Source organism: Phyllostomus hastatus, unplaced genomic scaffold, assembly GCF_019186645.2.
Source record: "Phyllostomus hastatus isolate PE091 unplaced genomic scaffold, TTU_PhHast_1.1 phas_scaffold_1066, whole genome shotgun sequence".
Classification (NCBI taxonomy): domain Eukaryota; kingdom Metazoa; phylum Chordata; class Mammalia; order Chiroptera; family Phyllostomidae; genus Phyllostomus; species Phyllostomus hastatus.
Genome location: NW_025334004.1, coordinates 22203832 through 22219848, shown reverse-complemented (window position 1 = coordinate 22219848; position 16017 = coordinate 22203832). Strand labels below are relative to the sequence as shown.

At 44.6% G+C, this 16017-nt stretch overlaps 1 protein-coding gene across 8 annotated transcripts in view; it reads right to left on the bottom strand.

Annotated features, from left to right (window-relative positions):
- VTI1A (vesicle transport through interaction with t-SNAREs 1A) overlaps window positions 1–16017 on the bottom strand; it is a 335283-nt gene that overhangs the window by 114762 nt on the left and 204504 nt on the right. For 4 of the 8 annotated variants that reach the window (XM_045853848.1, XM_045853849.1, XM_045853851.1 and 1 more), the window contains 2 exons: window positions 15798–15868; window positions 15240–15301 (listed from right to left, as the gene is read on the bottom strand). In XM_045853848.1, coding sequence (XP_045709804.1) covers window positions 15240–15301; window positions 15798–15868 — 133 coding nt within the window. Of the gene's footprint in view, window positions 1–14007; window positions 14220–15228; window positions 15302–15797; window positions 15869–16017 lie in introns of those variants that run through there. The other 4 variants (XM_045853854.1, XM_045853856.1, XM_045853855.1 and 1 more) reach the window with 3 other exon arrangements.

Sequence of the window (16017 nt, the reverse complement as noted above, 5' to 3'; positions counted from 1 at the left end):
TCTTGGACAATCCCAGTTATATAATAAATACAAACCAGAAGTCCCAGAGACCGGGGCACCAGCCAGGAGGTGGTGCTCACCTGTCCATCACCCATCAGTTAACATCCCACACTTCCTTCTTCCCAGAGCTTTAGAGACCAGGGGGCTGGTTTCAGGGTGCCCTGCCAGGCGCCTGCAAGTATTTCATTGACCCTTCAGTCATGCTGATGAGGACAGCCACTCCTTCTAGGGCTGGCTGCTGAGCGTCCCATTTGCAAATGGAAATGAAAAAGTCAGAGAACTTGGCGAACAAGGCAGGTGTGCTCCCAGAAAGAACCCCAGCGAGGAGGGATGACTTTCATTCGAACATTTTTAAAAAGCAGTATCTTGACATGACATACGGTTAATACATTTTCCCCCAAAGCAAAACTGGGTTAAAAATTTCAAGTCCTATTAAAGCAACACTGTTGCTTAAAAAAAGAAAAAGAAAAAGGCAGAAGCAGGCCCGGGCCATTTTCAGCCGACGTTGTGCAGTTCGTTCAAGCCCACCCAGGCTCTCGGAACCGCGGCCTCCCAAACCCCTCCAGCTCCCCCCGTCCCCATACCGACTTGTTCTCAGCGAGTAGTCAGGTTGGGTCATGTGCAGCGGCGGTGACACGGCAGGTCCCAGTGGTGCCCGCACAGCCTCTGAAGGGACAACGGAGCAGCCTAACGACCGGGAGAACGAGCTCCAGGGGAGGTGGCCTGGGCATGGGCCAGGCTGGCGTGTTTGGTGGCGTGGTGGCCCTAGCGAAAAACCCCACCTACGCCCATAGTCAACTTAAAATGGTATTAAAGCCACACGATGAAGCATGTCAACATATGAATAAAGACTAAAAACAGTGGGTTATGAGTGATTTTTTAAGTCACTTTTAAAAAACATGTATTTTTCCTTTGACAATCCTATTGTCAAAAATGGGATACATACGAATCAACAGAATTCTTAGAAAAACACGGCGAAACCAGGGATGTTCCAGAGGAAATAGGAACATGCGGAAAGAAACACATGAATGGGCTGCATGAAAACCAGGCAGGAACTTGGGTCTTCACCGCGGCCATTCTGTCTGGAGTGCGTCACGGGTGCTCGGGAAAGAACAATAATGGTGAGAAAAGGTGGACCCTAGACAGACTCTCAGACCACTTGACTTTGCCAAGGTCTCATCTCCCGGGCGGCGAGCACAGATGGGAAGGAGAGGACAGTTGTGCGCAATAGCAAATGTGTGTGTTAGGAGGTGACCCCCATTCTGCTGTTAGAATGGGGATATGAGAAAATAAAAGGTGTGAATCATAGAGTTGGCAATAAAGCGCTGACCTGAATTGTCCGCGATGCCTGCCTTGAAAGAGGCTTCCTCCCTGTTGTTGGTCAAGCCATCTCCTTAGCCTGGAATCCCTTCTAACCTCTCCTTTGCCTGGGCAAATCTTACCCCTCCTTCAAGGGCCATTACGAAGGCCGTGTCATCCATGAAACTGAAGCTGACTCCTCCGAGCTGGCAATAGCCTGCAGACTCCGGGAACTGTGCCCTGCGGCTTCTGATCACCGACCACCTTGAGTAGCCCTTCTGCTCTCCTTCTCTCTCTCTCTCTGATTAGGATGTGAGTTTTCTGAGGACAAGCGTCATCCTCCCTCCCCCATCTACCCAGCAAACTTCCTTGCATCTATCTGTGGAGTGAATCACCGTTTTTCTAATATTATAAATGCTTCCCAGGATGAAAGCATTAAGAGGAAAGTCAGTCCCTTTAATTCAATCGCTCTTATTGTTGCTGTTATCCTCGGAGGGAGGGTAAAAATGTGTGCGGGTGCCTGGCCTGCAGGATGCCTCACAGCTGAGCCCGTCAACGGATACGATGCCCCCACTGCCTTCCCCTGAGAGTGTCTGGGACGGCCCCCTAAATCCTGCCTCACTACATTTCTTGGAGGGACACTTAGACCTCAAAGAAGATTCATCTAAAGAAACTGGCACATGGGATTTCATTTTCCCTAAGGCTTTGATATCCCGTGTCAGTAAATCACCCATAATTAAATAGCAGAGTTGAAACAAGACGGCCAGGCATGCAGGCCCAAGGGTTGGGCGACAGAAATGGTTGGTCTGGTTCTCTTATCTTGAGCCATTTTAAAGATCACCCACAGTTTCCCGATGAAAATGGCACTGGTCGATGGCTCCGGAAAACACAAAACACAGAATCCAAAGACCACGCTGGCCACACGGTGCACTGCTGAACGTGGGTTGTTCTTATGGTCGCGGGCCTGATTCGATGCTGCAGCTCACCGCCCAGCGTCCTGGGGGAGCACTGTGCGGCACATCGCCAGCCCAGGAAAAGGTCGAAGTTCAAAATTCAAAGTGTGGTTTCTACCGAATGAATAGAGCTTTTACACCACTGTACAGTGAAAATCGCTAAGTCAAACCATTGTGAATCGGGGACTGCCTGTATGCCCAAATCATACGCGCTCCTTGAAAAAGTTACTTAAAAAATATACCCCAGCTGACTATCAGATTAGGAAGTTAAAAACGCAAGAATGGGGAAATCATTCATAAAATGAGCATTTATTCTCTTCAAGGATGCCACACCAAGGAACTAATATAATCTATGCATAAATACACATAGCATCAAGGTATAGCAATAAGCTGGGAAAAAACCTGTTTAACATCAAGGAGATATTCCTATGAGAGAATATTATACCACCACTGTAAATGAGAATTACAAATGCCAGAATATGAAATTATACATGTTGTATGACCTCAATTACCTCCATAAAATCCACAGAAAAAGACTGCAGTGAAATACGCTGAAACTTTAACCAGTTGCTTCCTTTCACTGTGATTATGGATAACTTTCCCCTTTTTTTGATAAAGCTTTTTTTTCTACAAATAAAAGCTTTTCAAAAACTTTGATCAGATTTTCTAAATCAGAAAAAAATACAATTATAGAGACTATGTGGAAACGTAGACACGAATTTAAGACAGAGGATTACCGAAGGAGAAGCAGCAGCACCAGCTCATACACGGAAAGGCTAGAGGGGAATGCTTGCCTCGGGGGAGTGGCTTGTTTCATGGGAGAGGGATTAAAAACAATTGTTTTCTTTAAAAAATTTCCTCTAATCGTGCTAGTTTACGTTTCATGGGAAAGTGCGATTTACAAAGAATGTCCTCAAACAAACACGTGTCCGTGACACCCACCATGCAGTGACATGGCACAGGAAGAAGCCTCTCTGACCGATGCCCGCACCCGCCGCCCGCAGCCTCCCCAGGACGGCCCAGGCTCGCTGGCAGGTTCCGGCCACTCACTGTCACTGCGACCTCGACCTTTGCTGTTCACCCTCTCTGCCCAGCACTGAGCCTAGTGTCCAGAAACGTGTAAGCGCTGGAGAAATACATATCTGGCGGGTGAACAAATGAGTAATAGAAGAAAAGCACATTCCGCTTTCCAGGTACACCCTTTGGTAAAAACATTCTTTGCCTTCCTTCAGTTTTTCCCAGCATCGCCGACGTGGAAACCGAAAGGACAACCTGGCTTCGAGAATTCTCGTCGTCCTTCCTAGATGACACGCTCCATGGAAGTCCAGTTGGAGCCAAAACCTGGTGCCATATTTTTATTTCTCTTTTCCATTTCAAAAGAAAAGGCTGTAGTTAATTCTAATTTTCCTGCGGGCAGAGGGAAGGGAAACTTTTTATGTCTGTGAAAGAATGGCACCCCCCGGCCACCTGAGGACAGTTCCTCCCAGGAACACCTGTTTGCTCTCATTGAAGCCTCTCCAAATGGAGTCCCGGGGATCAGGAGGTTGCTCTTCAAATGTCCCACTGTTCTACAATATTTATTCCCCACCTGTCTGATGGCCGCGATAGCTTGGGAAAGCTCCAGCCGGGGAAAGCTGTTCCTTGGCCCTGACACGGCAGAGCTAACAGCAGCTAATGCTCACCCAGGCACGGGCCGGCATCCAGTTGCCAGAGTTAAAAAAAAAATGCCTCTTCCTTCCCACAGTCTACCAGGCTTAGCGCAAGTTCTTAAGGAAGGGGAGGTAAGTAATTTTTCATCCTCACACAAATATGTTGCAAAACCAAGTTGTATCTTTCATTTTTTGTCTCTTAAGTCTGAGATATTTGGGTTTTCTATTCCTAGTCATATTAAATAGTTGCCATCTGCTGAAAATGAGGATTGGTAAATTAATTTCTCCAACAAGAGAACTATTAAAATCCAGAAGGTAAAATGCAATAGAAACTATCTTAGACACATAATTTAACATGTAATTCAAGGAAGAAAAATGATGCCCACATCAAACTCCAATTATGATAGTGAAATAATGTTTTATTTAAAAAATTCTAACCATGAGAAAACTGTACTTTTGAAAAGCTTACATAAAGCTTTATAAAATAAGAGACCTTTTATCTACTCTAGATCCATGAGCTTGAAAATACTTTATCTATGCAATTTCAAGGCACATAAAAACCCCAGTGAATAAATAAAATGTTCTTTTTTTCTTTATACAGAAGCTTTAAAAAATATCCATATAAATGGCTTGGCCTTGAACAAACAGATTAAAAGACCTAAAAGGCTATGGTTTCAGATCATGTACACATAATGGAAAATAAATGCTTTTCTTTATTGCCTGGGCAAGTTTTCTACTAATAAATTCTATAAATCCATTTGATGAGAAGGTTTAATTGGAATATATGAAAAAATTCAGTGTTTTAAAGTGACACACTTACTGAATTATTAATATGCCACAATAAAATAATTCACGTACACTGCCAATATTCTTTGCATCTATTCATGAATCATATGTACAGCAGGTATAGTCAACATGCAGTGTAATTTCAGAGGCCACGAAGTTTTATAAATATGTGATTGTGGTTATGAACATCAAAATTCTCACTATCTTCCTAAAGTTGGGGTAAAACGTGTGAAAAGATTTTTCATAATTGTTTATAATGAGAACTACTTAGGTGACTTCAAGCCGCTCTCATTTCTTTGAAGAAAACCTTACACTCCATTGCAGTTACAATTCCCAGTGCGCCCTTGGGTCACGATCGCCTTATGAGCAGGTGCAGTTACCAGTTGTTCGTTAGCTTCCTGTGTACCCTCCACACAGTCGGGCACAAATCGAGATCTTTTTAACACCATCTTCCAGGACTCAAGTTCCGCTCCTGGGAGTTGTATCCTGAAGCTGCCGTAACAAGGGAAGCAACATACCCCCACACACGGAGTTAAGGCTGAGACGGCAACTTTTAGGTCCGGATACCTGCCATCGCCTCTACGGTCCTACCTGACCGCAGGCCTCAGGGGTTTCTTCTTGATGTCATCGCCTGTTGGATTTGTCTCTTACTTCCCATATAGCACAAGCTCCTCAGTATCGTTTCTTAAAAACTATTGAGCTGCCTGGGAGTAGGGTGCAGAGCTTGCTGAATCGGATGCCTACCACACTGCCCTTACACCACCAACACTGTGTGCTGCTGAAGGAGGTGGCTGCTGTTGCCACTGCTCAGAGAGCACGGTTTCCGTGGCTGAAACCAGCGCTTTGGTCCAAGTTTTGCCCCATGGTGGTGCAATGAACAAGGCTCAACTTCTCTAGGTTTCAATGAACTACAACATAAGGGTAATGACGGCAAAACCAATTCACAGAGTCCTCACGAAGATGACATCAACTGAAATTCTGTATGCGAACAGGCCTTATGAACCAGAAGGCTCCAAGGTACAGATTTTTAATTGCTGCAATGGTCTTTAAGGACGTGTTTTGGATAAATGATCTGACTTCCCAAAGAAGGCACCGCTGTAAAGTTTCTTGTGAAACTTGGTGGAAACTTCAAAGTAAGTGTTTTGGTAGGCTGACGCATTTCAAATAAGCCAGCATATCAAAGTAACTGAGTGGTGTTTATTATGGGGCATTGTACAGTTTTGTAACAATAGCTCACTCCTCAACTTTTTTGGAGTTGGCTGTGGACTCTTTAAAGATACTATGGAAAAGCCCCAGAAAGATGCATATACACACATGCACAAACATTTTCGGGGCACTCCAGTGGTTCAGAGATGCTGTGAAGCCCACCCCAGGGTGGGGCCCACCGCCCTGGGCCTGGAGACAGAGGGTGTGGCTGGTTCCACGAAAGCACTGGGAACCTGACTCTGCCACTTCTAACCAGCTTGAAAATTGGAAAGCTAACAGTTTTTTTTTTCCCTTCATCACAAAATCATTATGGCATCAGAAGATGGAAAAGTAGAGCAGTATTTCCCAGGTAAACTACAATGGTACAGGACACTTGGGTGCTGTTCTTTCATAATTCCAAGCCTTCTCAACCCTTCAAAAAATTTGTTTTTGGTAAAATTTACCATTCTGGCATTTTCTTTACTGATATTCCAACTTAGTTGCAAAGTTCTTCATATAACTTTGCGAAAGAAGTCATTAACTTTGATAATAGGATATTACAGTTAAAAAACGGCTGTGTCTCCTGCCATTTCAACTTGTCTTGTTGGAAACGTTAGAGACAATGTAAAGTAACAAAGAGGAAGGACCTCAAGTAATACTACTAGCAAGGCAGCCCACCTTAGAATTTAACAAATACTTAAATCACACTTTTGGATGCTGGAAATACTCTTTTACAAATAATGGGGTACTCTTCCTCGGAAAAGCAAAACATTCTTTCCTAACACCTAGATGACAGATTCTCGAGATGTACACAGTTGTTTCTTATTATGGCTTCCCTGGAAAACAGTTCTGGGAAGGCACAATTCCCAGCCACCTACTTTGTTTACGGCGGACAGAACTGCTTGTGTGGTATAAATAGGAGTCTGTCTTTAAATGTTGCTGAAAAATAAAATGCACCCATGAGAAGGAGCCATTTCCTGCCCCCAAGGTGGCTTAAAAAAAATCTTAGCTACTTTCGGAACAGCACCAAAGCATACATAATAATTACCAATTACTGCACAATAAAAGACTAATTAAAAAAAAAAACCCAAGAAGGAAAACCCCTACAAGCTTCATATTCCAGAGACCCCCTCAGAATTCTCAGCACTGGAAAGTGTTCTTATCCTGCAAGATCATGAAGCCCCCTTCTGTCCCCCTGCGTTTGTGACGTACATCTCTAACTCGTTCTTGTTCTTGCAGATAAACCTGGCCTTGTCTCCCGGACTGCACTTTGCAGAGGAGACTCACAGTGGTTGGACTTTTGATCTGGGGAGCAGCTCACCCGACCACCTGCACTGCGCCTGAGCCGTTACTGAGCTCGCTTTGTCCCATCTCATAACACAGCCAGCCTTTTAAAATTGATGTGTGAATACGCTACTTTACAATGCGAGTGTTCAAACAAAAAAATATGGTGGTGGTGGCGGCGGCAGCGGCGGCGGCGGTGGCGGCAGCAGCGGGCCGGGGTGGGGGGGCTTGCGGAGGGGGAAGCCCTGATTCTTGCTTGCTTCATGAAGTTCAGATATTGTTTCGCTGCATTTAATGAAACAGATGGTCAAAGGCCTCCCTCAACTCACAATGGAGCGGACAGTGGTGTAATGGCGTGGGGGCCTGGGATTGTAAGGCGTTGTTTGGTGATGGGATGTGTTAATAAATAGCCATTTATGGGGGGGCGGTGCTGGGGATCCTTTACTTGTTCATAAGGAAGGCCCAGGACTCCTTGCTTCTAGTTAAGAGCTCAAGGCTACGTTCAAAGATGGCATTGACAGTGAAGGTAAAGGGCACCCATCCTATTCTGCATCGCATTAGAGGATGTTCCCTGCCGGAAGAAAGAAAAAAAGCATGAAAGAAAGGTAATTCAAGAATTAGGTCAAATCATGGCTCACAGCGGAGAAAAATGTAAGATGCTTTTCTATTGTGATTAATTAATGGACAAAAATATTCTGCTACAGTGTACTCACTTACTTTATCTCTGAATGAACAATATATTGCAGCCAAAGTGCAATAGAGAAGAACCTGCAGGGTTTCAATAAATGACCCCCAGGGGTCATTGGCCCTGGACAGCAACTGTGAAACCAATCTTAACGGTCCTTCCAAAGACTATGCATTGACCAGGCCTGCGGCAGGGTCACATGGCTCTGTGCGGAATGCCACGAGGCTCCTGGCCACTGGCAGCCTGCCATCCAGACCTGAGGACTGGCAGAGAACTGGGCACAGAGCAAGTCCTCATGCCTTTAGGACAGGGACTGCCATCACCTTCCAGAAACCCTTCTGTCAACGGGCCCATCTCTGTGGCAAGGAAGGCGATGCTTGACCACAACTAAAGGCTACTGTCATTTTTATAACGCACCATGGATCCTCCTACTGTGTTTCCTGCTTTGTGTTTGGCTTGGACATGTCCACCTGTCTGGATATCTGCTCCGGAGCTTGTGGGAGGTCCGTATTTTGGGGAAACTAGATCGATTCCCGGGCTTCATTTCCATCTCACCCAGTAGCCTCCCCTGTGTGTTTCAGCCGGTTGTACGATACTGTGTGGAACTGTGTAAAACAGGTTTGAGGATGAGGGAGGGGATAAAAAAGATCTAGGAAAAATTTCGGGCACAGTCACCGATGAACACAATACACACAATGCAAAGCAGAAGGCGTTGGTGCCTCGTGAGGCGTGTAAGCGCCCGGGAAGAAGGGCCGAGCAAAGATGGTCACGTCTGGCTGGGAGACTGCTCAAGGCTGGATGGGGAGAGCGGCGTTTCACCTGAGATCCCGAGTACAGATGCAAGTTCATCTGGAACACGTGGAAGGTGACATTGGTTGTTTTTTCCACCTTGTATCTGTTCCCCCTTTTAGTACAAGCCCTGGATTTTTTCTGAGGGATCTATTATTCGTCCGTCCTCAGCCATGTGTCTATCCCTTGCATGAAGTCTCAGGTCTGAAATATCAGACTGCAGATAAATGGGACTCTTACCTAACCAGAGCCACCCAGAATTAATAACACTCCATGTTATGACTTGTGTTGGAATGACTGGGGAGATGAGATTTCTGTAGTCTCTGAGGCAGCTTCTAGGAGCTATGTTTCTTCAAGGAGGAATGCTGACAGAGGACGGGCCCCACGACTGCGAGAGCTGGGATGGGAGGTGCAAAGGCAGGACCCAGCCATAGTGAGGCTGTTCGAACCCTGACGTGCCATTGCGTTTGAAGTTACTTCCGCCCTTCAGCCAGTTACACGTGACGACATATATCTACATTCTGCACCTTTCAACGCACGTGGCTGTGAATAGTTTACCTCACTAAGCATAGTTATCCTCATCCGTAAAATGGGGATATGATGCTCCTCTCACAGGGTTCTTAAAGATTAAATCAGATAATGGGTGTGAAGCATGGCTAGGGTCAGACACACATTGGGCAGCTGTAGAGATAGGGTTTTACTTCTTTATTTTTAGAGAGAGGGGGAGAGAAACATCCAAGTGGGAGAAAAATATCGACTGATGGCCTCCTGCACACCCCCAACTGGGGACCTGGCCTGCGCCCCAGGCATGTGCCCTCACTGAGAACTGAATCGATGACCTTTGGGTTTGCAGGACGATGCCCAACCCACTGAGCCATACCAGCTGGGGCAAGAGTTAGAAGCTTTAAATGTGCACTCCAATGTCTGAGACAGGACCAAAATTCTATGTTTAAAGCTGTAAGAATGTTATTAAAGAGACACGTACATAAAGAAACCCAAAGGCCTTCTTCAGGTGGGTGAAAACATCAGTCACGTCGTCAGCCTCGAAGATGCCAGGCCGCTGGGCGAAGGCAGTGAATAAGGTACACAGTAATGAATTTACTCATGAGAAACGGACTGAGATTTTAAAAAAAAAATCTCCTTTTTGTAGCGTTTTTCTAAGCTCAGGTTCTAAACTTATGAAGTCTAAAGAATCTGCAGCAAATTCAATCAATTTATTCTGAAAGAATAGGAACTTGATTAAAAGGTGAAGAACGTCTTAGAGGTGAAGGTTTGCTATACTAATTCCGGGTCAGGGCCCGAGTCCATCACTAGTAACAACAGCCAGGGAACAGCAATGAGAAAAACAGAGAAACGCGAAAACGTAAATGGAAGGCACTGCAAGAGAATATGCGTTTCTCAGTGCATAGAAACTGAGAGGAAATTCTCAAGGACACTTTTCTCACAAGTCTTGAAAACTCTCTCCTGTTGAATTTTCAGAAATTGTAATAAGAACAATTAAAGTCTAAGAAAATGTTTCCTGGGCAAAATGAAGTGGGAAAGGAATGAATTTTTAAAGAAGATGAAAAAACATTCAGTCACGGCTCATCTCCTTAAGAATAAGCCTGTTCATTTAAAAAATTTATATTTCTGTTGCCTATAGATCTGGCATTGGTATTTCTGGTATTCTTACCCTTAGGAATCATTCTGACAGTATATTTAATGTTCCCAGATGTTCTACCTGTCACCCGACCACAGCAACAGAACCATGTTTCAAATGCGAGATGGGGGAGCTACGATAGGTGGCAATTACTCCCTGAACTGAGTCAGGAGTAGCTCTGACAAGAATCCCACGTGTGAAATAGCAATGGGCGGACGACGGCAGCTGGGTCTACCGCACGCGACACCACCTGCTTTGTTTCCATTACAGGTCTGTGGCGAAGACCTCTCGCCAACTACGTGCTACGGAAAGAAGTGACTATGTGATGGTGGGAGGGTAAAGCAGGGCTCGCTTTTTGAAGGACAGATTCTGATTTTTTAAAGAATTGTGGAAACAGTAGGGGCAGACGTGGGTAATGTGGGAGAGAGAGAAAAGTGTTTGATATTAAGGTAACCGTACAAAAAAGATATTTAAAAAAAAATATCACATATGCCATTTCGTTTTGTAAGTCTTTTGCCAGCATACACAGGGCCCGGCAGGAGTAAGGCCCACTTGGGTACATGAATGTCTCGCACAAGATGGATGGCAATTTGAACATCTCACCTAAAATGTCATATCGTGTGCTTGAGTGTGGTATTATGTTACAGAATTACATGCTCATGATTTTGGAACAAAAGATTTTGTAATAAAAGAGGGCGTTATGTGCTGGACCCTGTATACATGCAGTCAATGAGCCAACATACATTTATTAAAATATCCTCCTAATTTATGCCAGGGGAGATCCCAAACTATAACTTGGTTACATTCCGAAGGAATCCCTCAGGCACCCCTGGAAACAAATATGTGATTACTGATCAATTATTCACTCTTTAGAGCTAAAAAGAAAGAGTCACGGTGTCCTTTGTTTTCTAACTAAAAATCTTGAAAACATCTATTTTCATGTCCACTGCTTGCCAGCAACGTTTCGTCTAATCAGACTTCCCAGTCAAATGCGGAGAGAAGAACACACACACGTGAACACACATGCAAATATATGAAGAGCGACATTTAAGCTTCTCGGTGCTGCTTGTGACACTTTAAGGCAGCCCATCAAATAATCAAATTTTGTGAAAGTCAATGAGAAATCCACTTCTTGGCTCCAGTCACCACACGAATGGTCATTTGTTTCATGAGCATTTTCATTATTACCTGAAATACTGCTTTACTCAAACCCTGCCTACCAGCCAGGAAGCGAAGGGCTCGTCCCTGGGTAGCGCGCTGTCGGTGTCAAGACGGAAGAAAACTACGGGAAACCGGCTCTATGTGTATTCTGGTGGCAAGTTTTACTGTGACGATTTTGAACGGACCCATTTTCTTTGTTTTCTCTTTTGGTAATATCATGTAGTTACACAAAGGATAACTTATTGATGTACGTGGGTTGAATCAGTTGCTATATCTCACTAAACTAGATGTCTCAATAGTTCCTGCACACTTGAGTCCTTTTCAAACCTTGTTTCTGTTATGATTCCTTATCATCCTCTAGTTCTCTGTTTTCCCCAAACATACAGGTTTTATAGCTATTGAAATCATATTTTCTCTTGGTTAGTTGTTTTTCTGACACCTTATTTTTTAATCCTCACCCAAGGATATGTTTATTGATTTTAGAGGTAGAGGAAGGTTGGGGGAGAGAGGAAGGAAGAGGGGGAAAGGGGGAGGGGGGGGAGAGAGAGAGAGAGAGAGACAGAGAGAGACAGAGAGAGACAGAGAGACAGAGAGAGAAACATTGATCGGCAGCCTCCCATATGCACCCTGACTGGGGATGGAACCTGCAACCTTCTGGTGTGCAGGATGATGCTCCAAACAGCTGAGCCACCAAGCCAGGGGTCCTGGCCCCCTTTTTAATGACCAGTAAAGAATCATGGAATTGCAGAATCCTCAACAGCCTCCTTGAGAATTACATAATCTATGAATTCTCATAGCACGTTGGAGGCGCATATTCTTTATTAGACTGAAGCACTCTGAAGGCAAAAAGCCAATCGGCTTCCTCCAAGGACCCCCAAGGCCTTGTACACAGGTATTAAATATTTACTAGAAGGTGAATAAGCCAAAAAAAAAGGAAGAAAGGAAGGAAATAGATTTTTTTAAACCTCATTTGAAGTGAATAAAAGATGAAAACACAGAAACGGTAGTGGCCATCACTCATTTTACTTCCTGTCTGTCTTTGGCCAGGTCTGCAGGTAATCAGGTGGGCGCACGCACGGACTTTGGCACTGAAGGAGCTTCCGCTTTACCTGTCTTCACAGCAGACTGATCCAAACAAGTGAAATGAGCCACCTACGGGGCCGCAGCATGCCCCCTTCTGTGCATTTGACAAATTTAAAAACAACCTAAGTTTAAACAATTAAAGTAACCAGCAATCATCCTTTCAAATAAAGGAATTCCTTGGTTTGGGGCCTTAGAGAATATTTACCTATTCTCAGTCATACAGAATGTATCACGTGGAAGTAAGTGAGCTGATGATGTATGCAAGTACGCAGTTACGCTGCACAAAGAGGACTTTCATTTCTTTTATACATCTGTGAAGGTGACAGATGAGCCCACTGTTCCGTGTTATAACTTTTCCTAAATCAGAAGCACCTGTTGATGCACCATGGAGCCGAGCAGTTCTGGTGAGAGAACGTGCCTTCTGGAATGAAACCTCAGCGGAGCGGGAAGTGAACGCCAGGGAACTCGGGAGGAGAGAGCAGAGGAAGCAACATCGGAGCATTGGAGTGAAAGACCGGCACATTAGCCCGGGTTCCGCTTCCCTAGAGATCGTTTCCCCAGGCAATAAGAAGTAACAAAGTAGGTGAAATGTGTTTGCCTTTTCCAAATTCCAAAAGAAATAGTACTCCATGGAGGACGGTTCTTAGACACTGAAACAAACCCGCCATCTGAGTGTCATTCCAGAGGCTCAGTTAGGGGACGGTATTGACTGAAGTACTTGGGTATCTTGGCTTACACCACGGTTCCCGTTGCAACTAGTACAAGACACAGTTGCCAATATGCACGGGTGGCTCTAAGGGTTTCCTTGACTCCGACACAGCAAGGTGATGTCCATCTGGGGAATTTTATTCCCGTTCGTGCTCTAGACAGATCCCGCAAGGATATGAGTCAGTGATTGACCGCATTTGCCTACAAAGGGAACCCCGAGTAGATTTCAGCGGAGTAATTTTCTTCTGTGGGCTTTTGAAACAACCGCGTTAGGACGATTTCCCTACAGAAAGCCCCGTCAGAGGTTGCAGAGCTGGTTTGTGCTTCACCCTCTCTAAATGACTTGCAAATTTATTCAAACGCAATATGAGGGGATGCTTTATTTGTTGAAATAACTGTCTGCTGTGCCCTGCACAAAAGGGTGAGGTACATCAAGCAGAAACACGGACAGAAATACACTGGTTTGGAAACTCATAAATCCTGATTTGAGTCTGCCAACCTGAAAGCCACATACAGCCTGAATAAACTATTTTTCCTAAATGCTACATCTGATTAAGCCATACCATTAAATGACAGCTGAACTTTAACATTAATATGATATTATTTAAATAACCGCATGATTTTTTTTTACACTAAAAATGATGAATGATTTCTGGACAGCTCAATTGACATAACGCAGGGGGACTCTTTAATGAGATGTGACAAAACGGAGACATACGCGGAAGAGCTGTTACGGCTCACACGGCAGGGCCCTCCCAGGGAAGCCAGACAGGGTGGTTTCCTTCTTTTCTTTTTATTGTCTACAGGCACTGAAGCATCCCTTTCCGTCGCCACTTCTCTGTCGATTTTGAGTTTTTCTAGGTCGTTTACATATTACTCTTAATCAGAGAATTCGCTGGCGTACGGTTCGGCATCGGCACGGTGCAGGCGGGAAAAGCAGGGGCATGCGGAGCTAGGTCGGCACTGCCTGGAAGTGTCCTTGAACTTCAGACTTGCCCCTGACCAGCCCGATAGAGAAACCACATCAGCAACTGGACCTGTCATTGGTTCTTACGTAATCAATTTCTACCACAGCAAACACACTTTTAGCAAGTTTTTACGTGTGGATACATGATCAGAGAAGACTTATTTTCAAATAGTTGTCCCTGGAGTATCAATGAGAACGAAAGGTTCTCTTCTCTCTAATTCCAACCAAGCTGTTCTAAAGGCAATTGTCAACACCCCCCAATTCACACTTCTATCCACAGTCCCAAACTGAGGGTTACCCTAGATAACACTCTTATTTGGTAGATTCTGAACGTAAAATAATTACATGCTGAATAGGGCACCTAAATAAAAAAACGACTCCAATTTTCAGACCAATGCAAACATTTCCCACTCCCCTCTGAAAAAGATAAGAGTATAGAATATTACCTAAAATCAGTCATTTACTTGCAATTGCTCCCAAGTATTCTCCATCAATCAAAGGTTCATACACAACATTAACATTGGTTTGCTCGCCCATGTGAATTCAGATTATTCAGATATCCTTTCAATTTTAAAAGCCATCTTTAAGTACACATAAAGTCTAGATGTTTCCCCCCAAAAGCATCTCTTAAAACAGAAACGGAAACAAAGGCAGCACGGCGCAAAGCGAGGACCAGAGGGCTCCTGGCACCGCAGCCCTGCATCCCCTCTCTGAGCAAGAGACTCCCAAAATAGAAAATAAAATTGCTCGGCTGCTGCCATGGGGCCTTCCCCAGGCTATGAAAGAATACTTCATGTCTAACCCTAATTTTTTCCCATAGCTTGAGGTATCCCCCCCAGCTCAGACTTTCCCTCTAATCTAAGGTACTCGGTGTGTGTCCCTGTCCAAACAAGAGTTAACACCAGTGTTCTGTCATTTCCAAAGGGTCTTGACACAGGCGTCCTAAAAGCAGAAGCTTGCATGCTTGAAAAATGCCCGGTTGCAACGAGATGAGAAAATACAGTGTAGAAAAAGGGAGAGAGAGAAAAATGGGTCCCTACCTTGCTCTTACCTTCTCAACATCCCCGTCAGAACCCTGGAGCTTTTCCCCAAGTTGGCATCTGTCTCCCGCAGCTAGGAGAAGACGAGCAGCATTAGCACACAACAGAACCACACTTCAGGCAACTGTGTTATTTTTAAAGTGCACTGGCAAACAATAATTTTCTTTCACGACGGAAAGTTCAAGTCATTAAAAAAAATGCATGGAAATACATTTTTGACACCAGTACAATCTCTGGAAATTCTTAGATTTAGAAAAGTGACACGTGATAGATAATCCCAGGAGCTTTAAACTGGATACTTGAACTGGATATAAAAGCAAATTCTCAGTGGCTGACCAAGTTCGAGGGGGCATGTCAGGATGAGGACGGAAAGGGCCAGCTTATTCTTTCTCCATCCCGCACCCGTTCTTCCCCTCCCCAGACTTGACACCCCTCTGCAACCCCGGCTATTTTTATCCACACGACCCTTAGATGTAACTCATTGTGACTCTGTGCATGTGCCCAAGACCTTTGGCTTTATGTCTCACCACTTACTGAATTTGTGAGAAGGTCGTATCACTTCTACTTACCCTTTCCCGTGCTCTCTTTATCTTTTCTCTGTCATGGCTGAGGTTTTCCAACATCTCCTGGCCAATTTGCTCTAGGGAAAAAAAAATTTGAGTGAGGAAAGATGACTGTGGGTGTTAAGTGAGAATAAGGTTCAGTACAAGTGCCAACATGACAATGGGTGCAGAATGAATGTTAAATAAGTGTGCATTATACATCAGACACGCATTTCAATTCACGTAC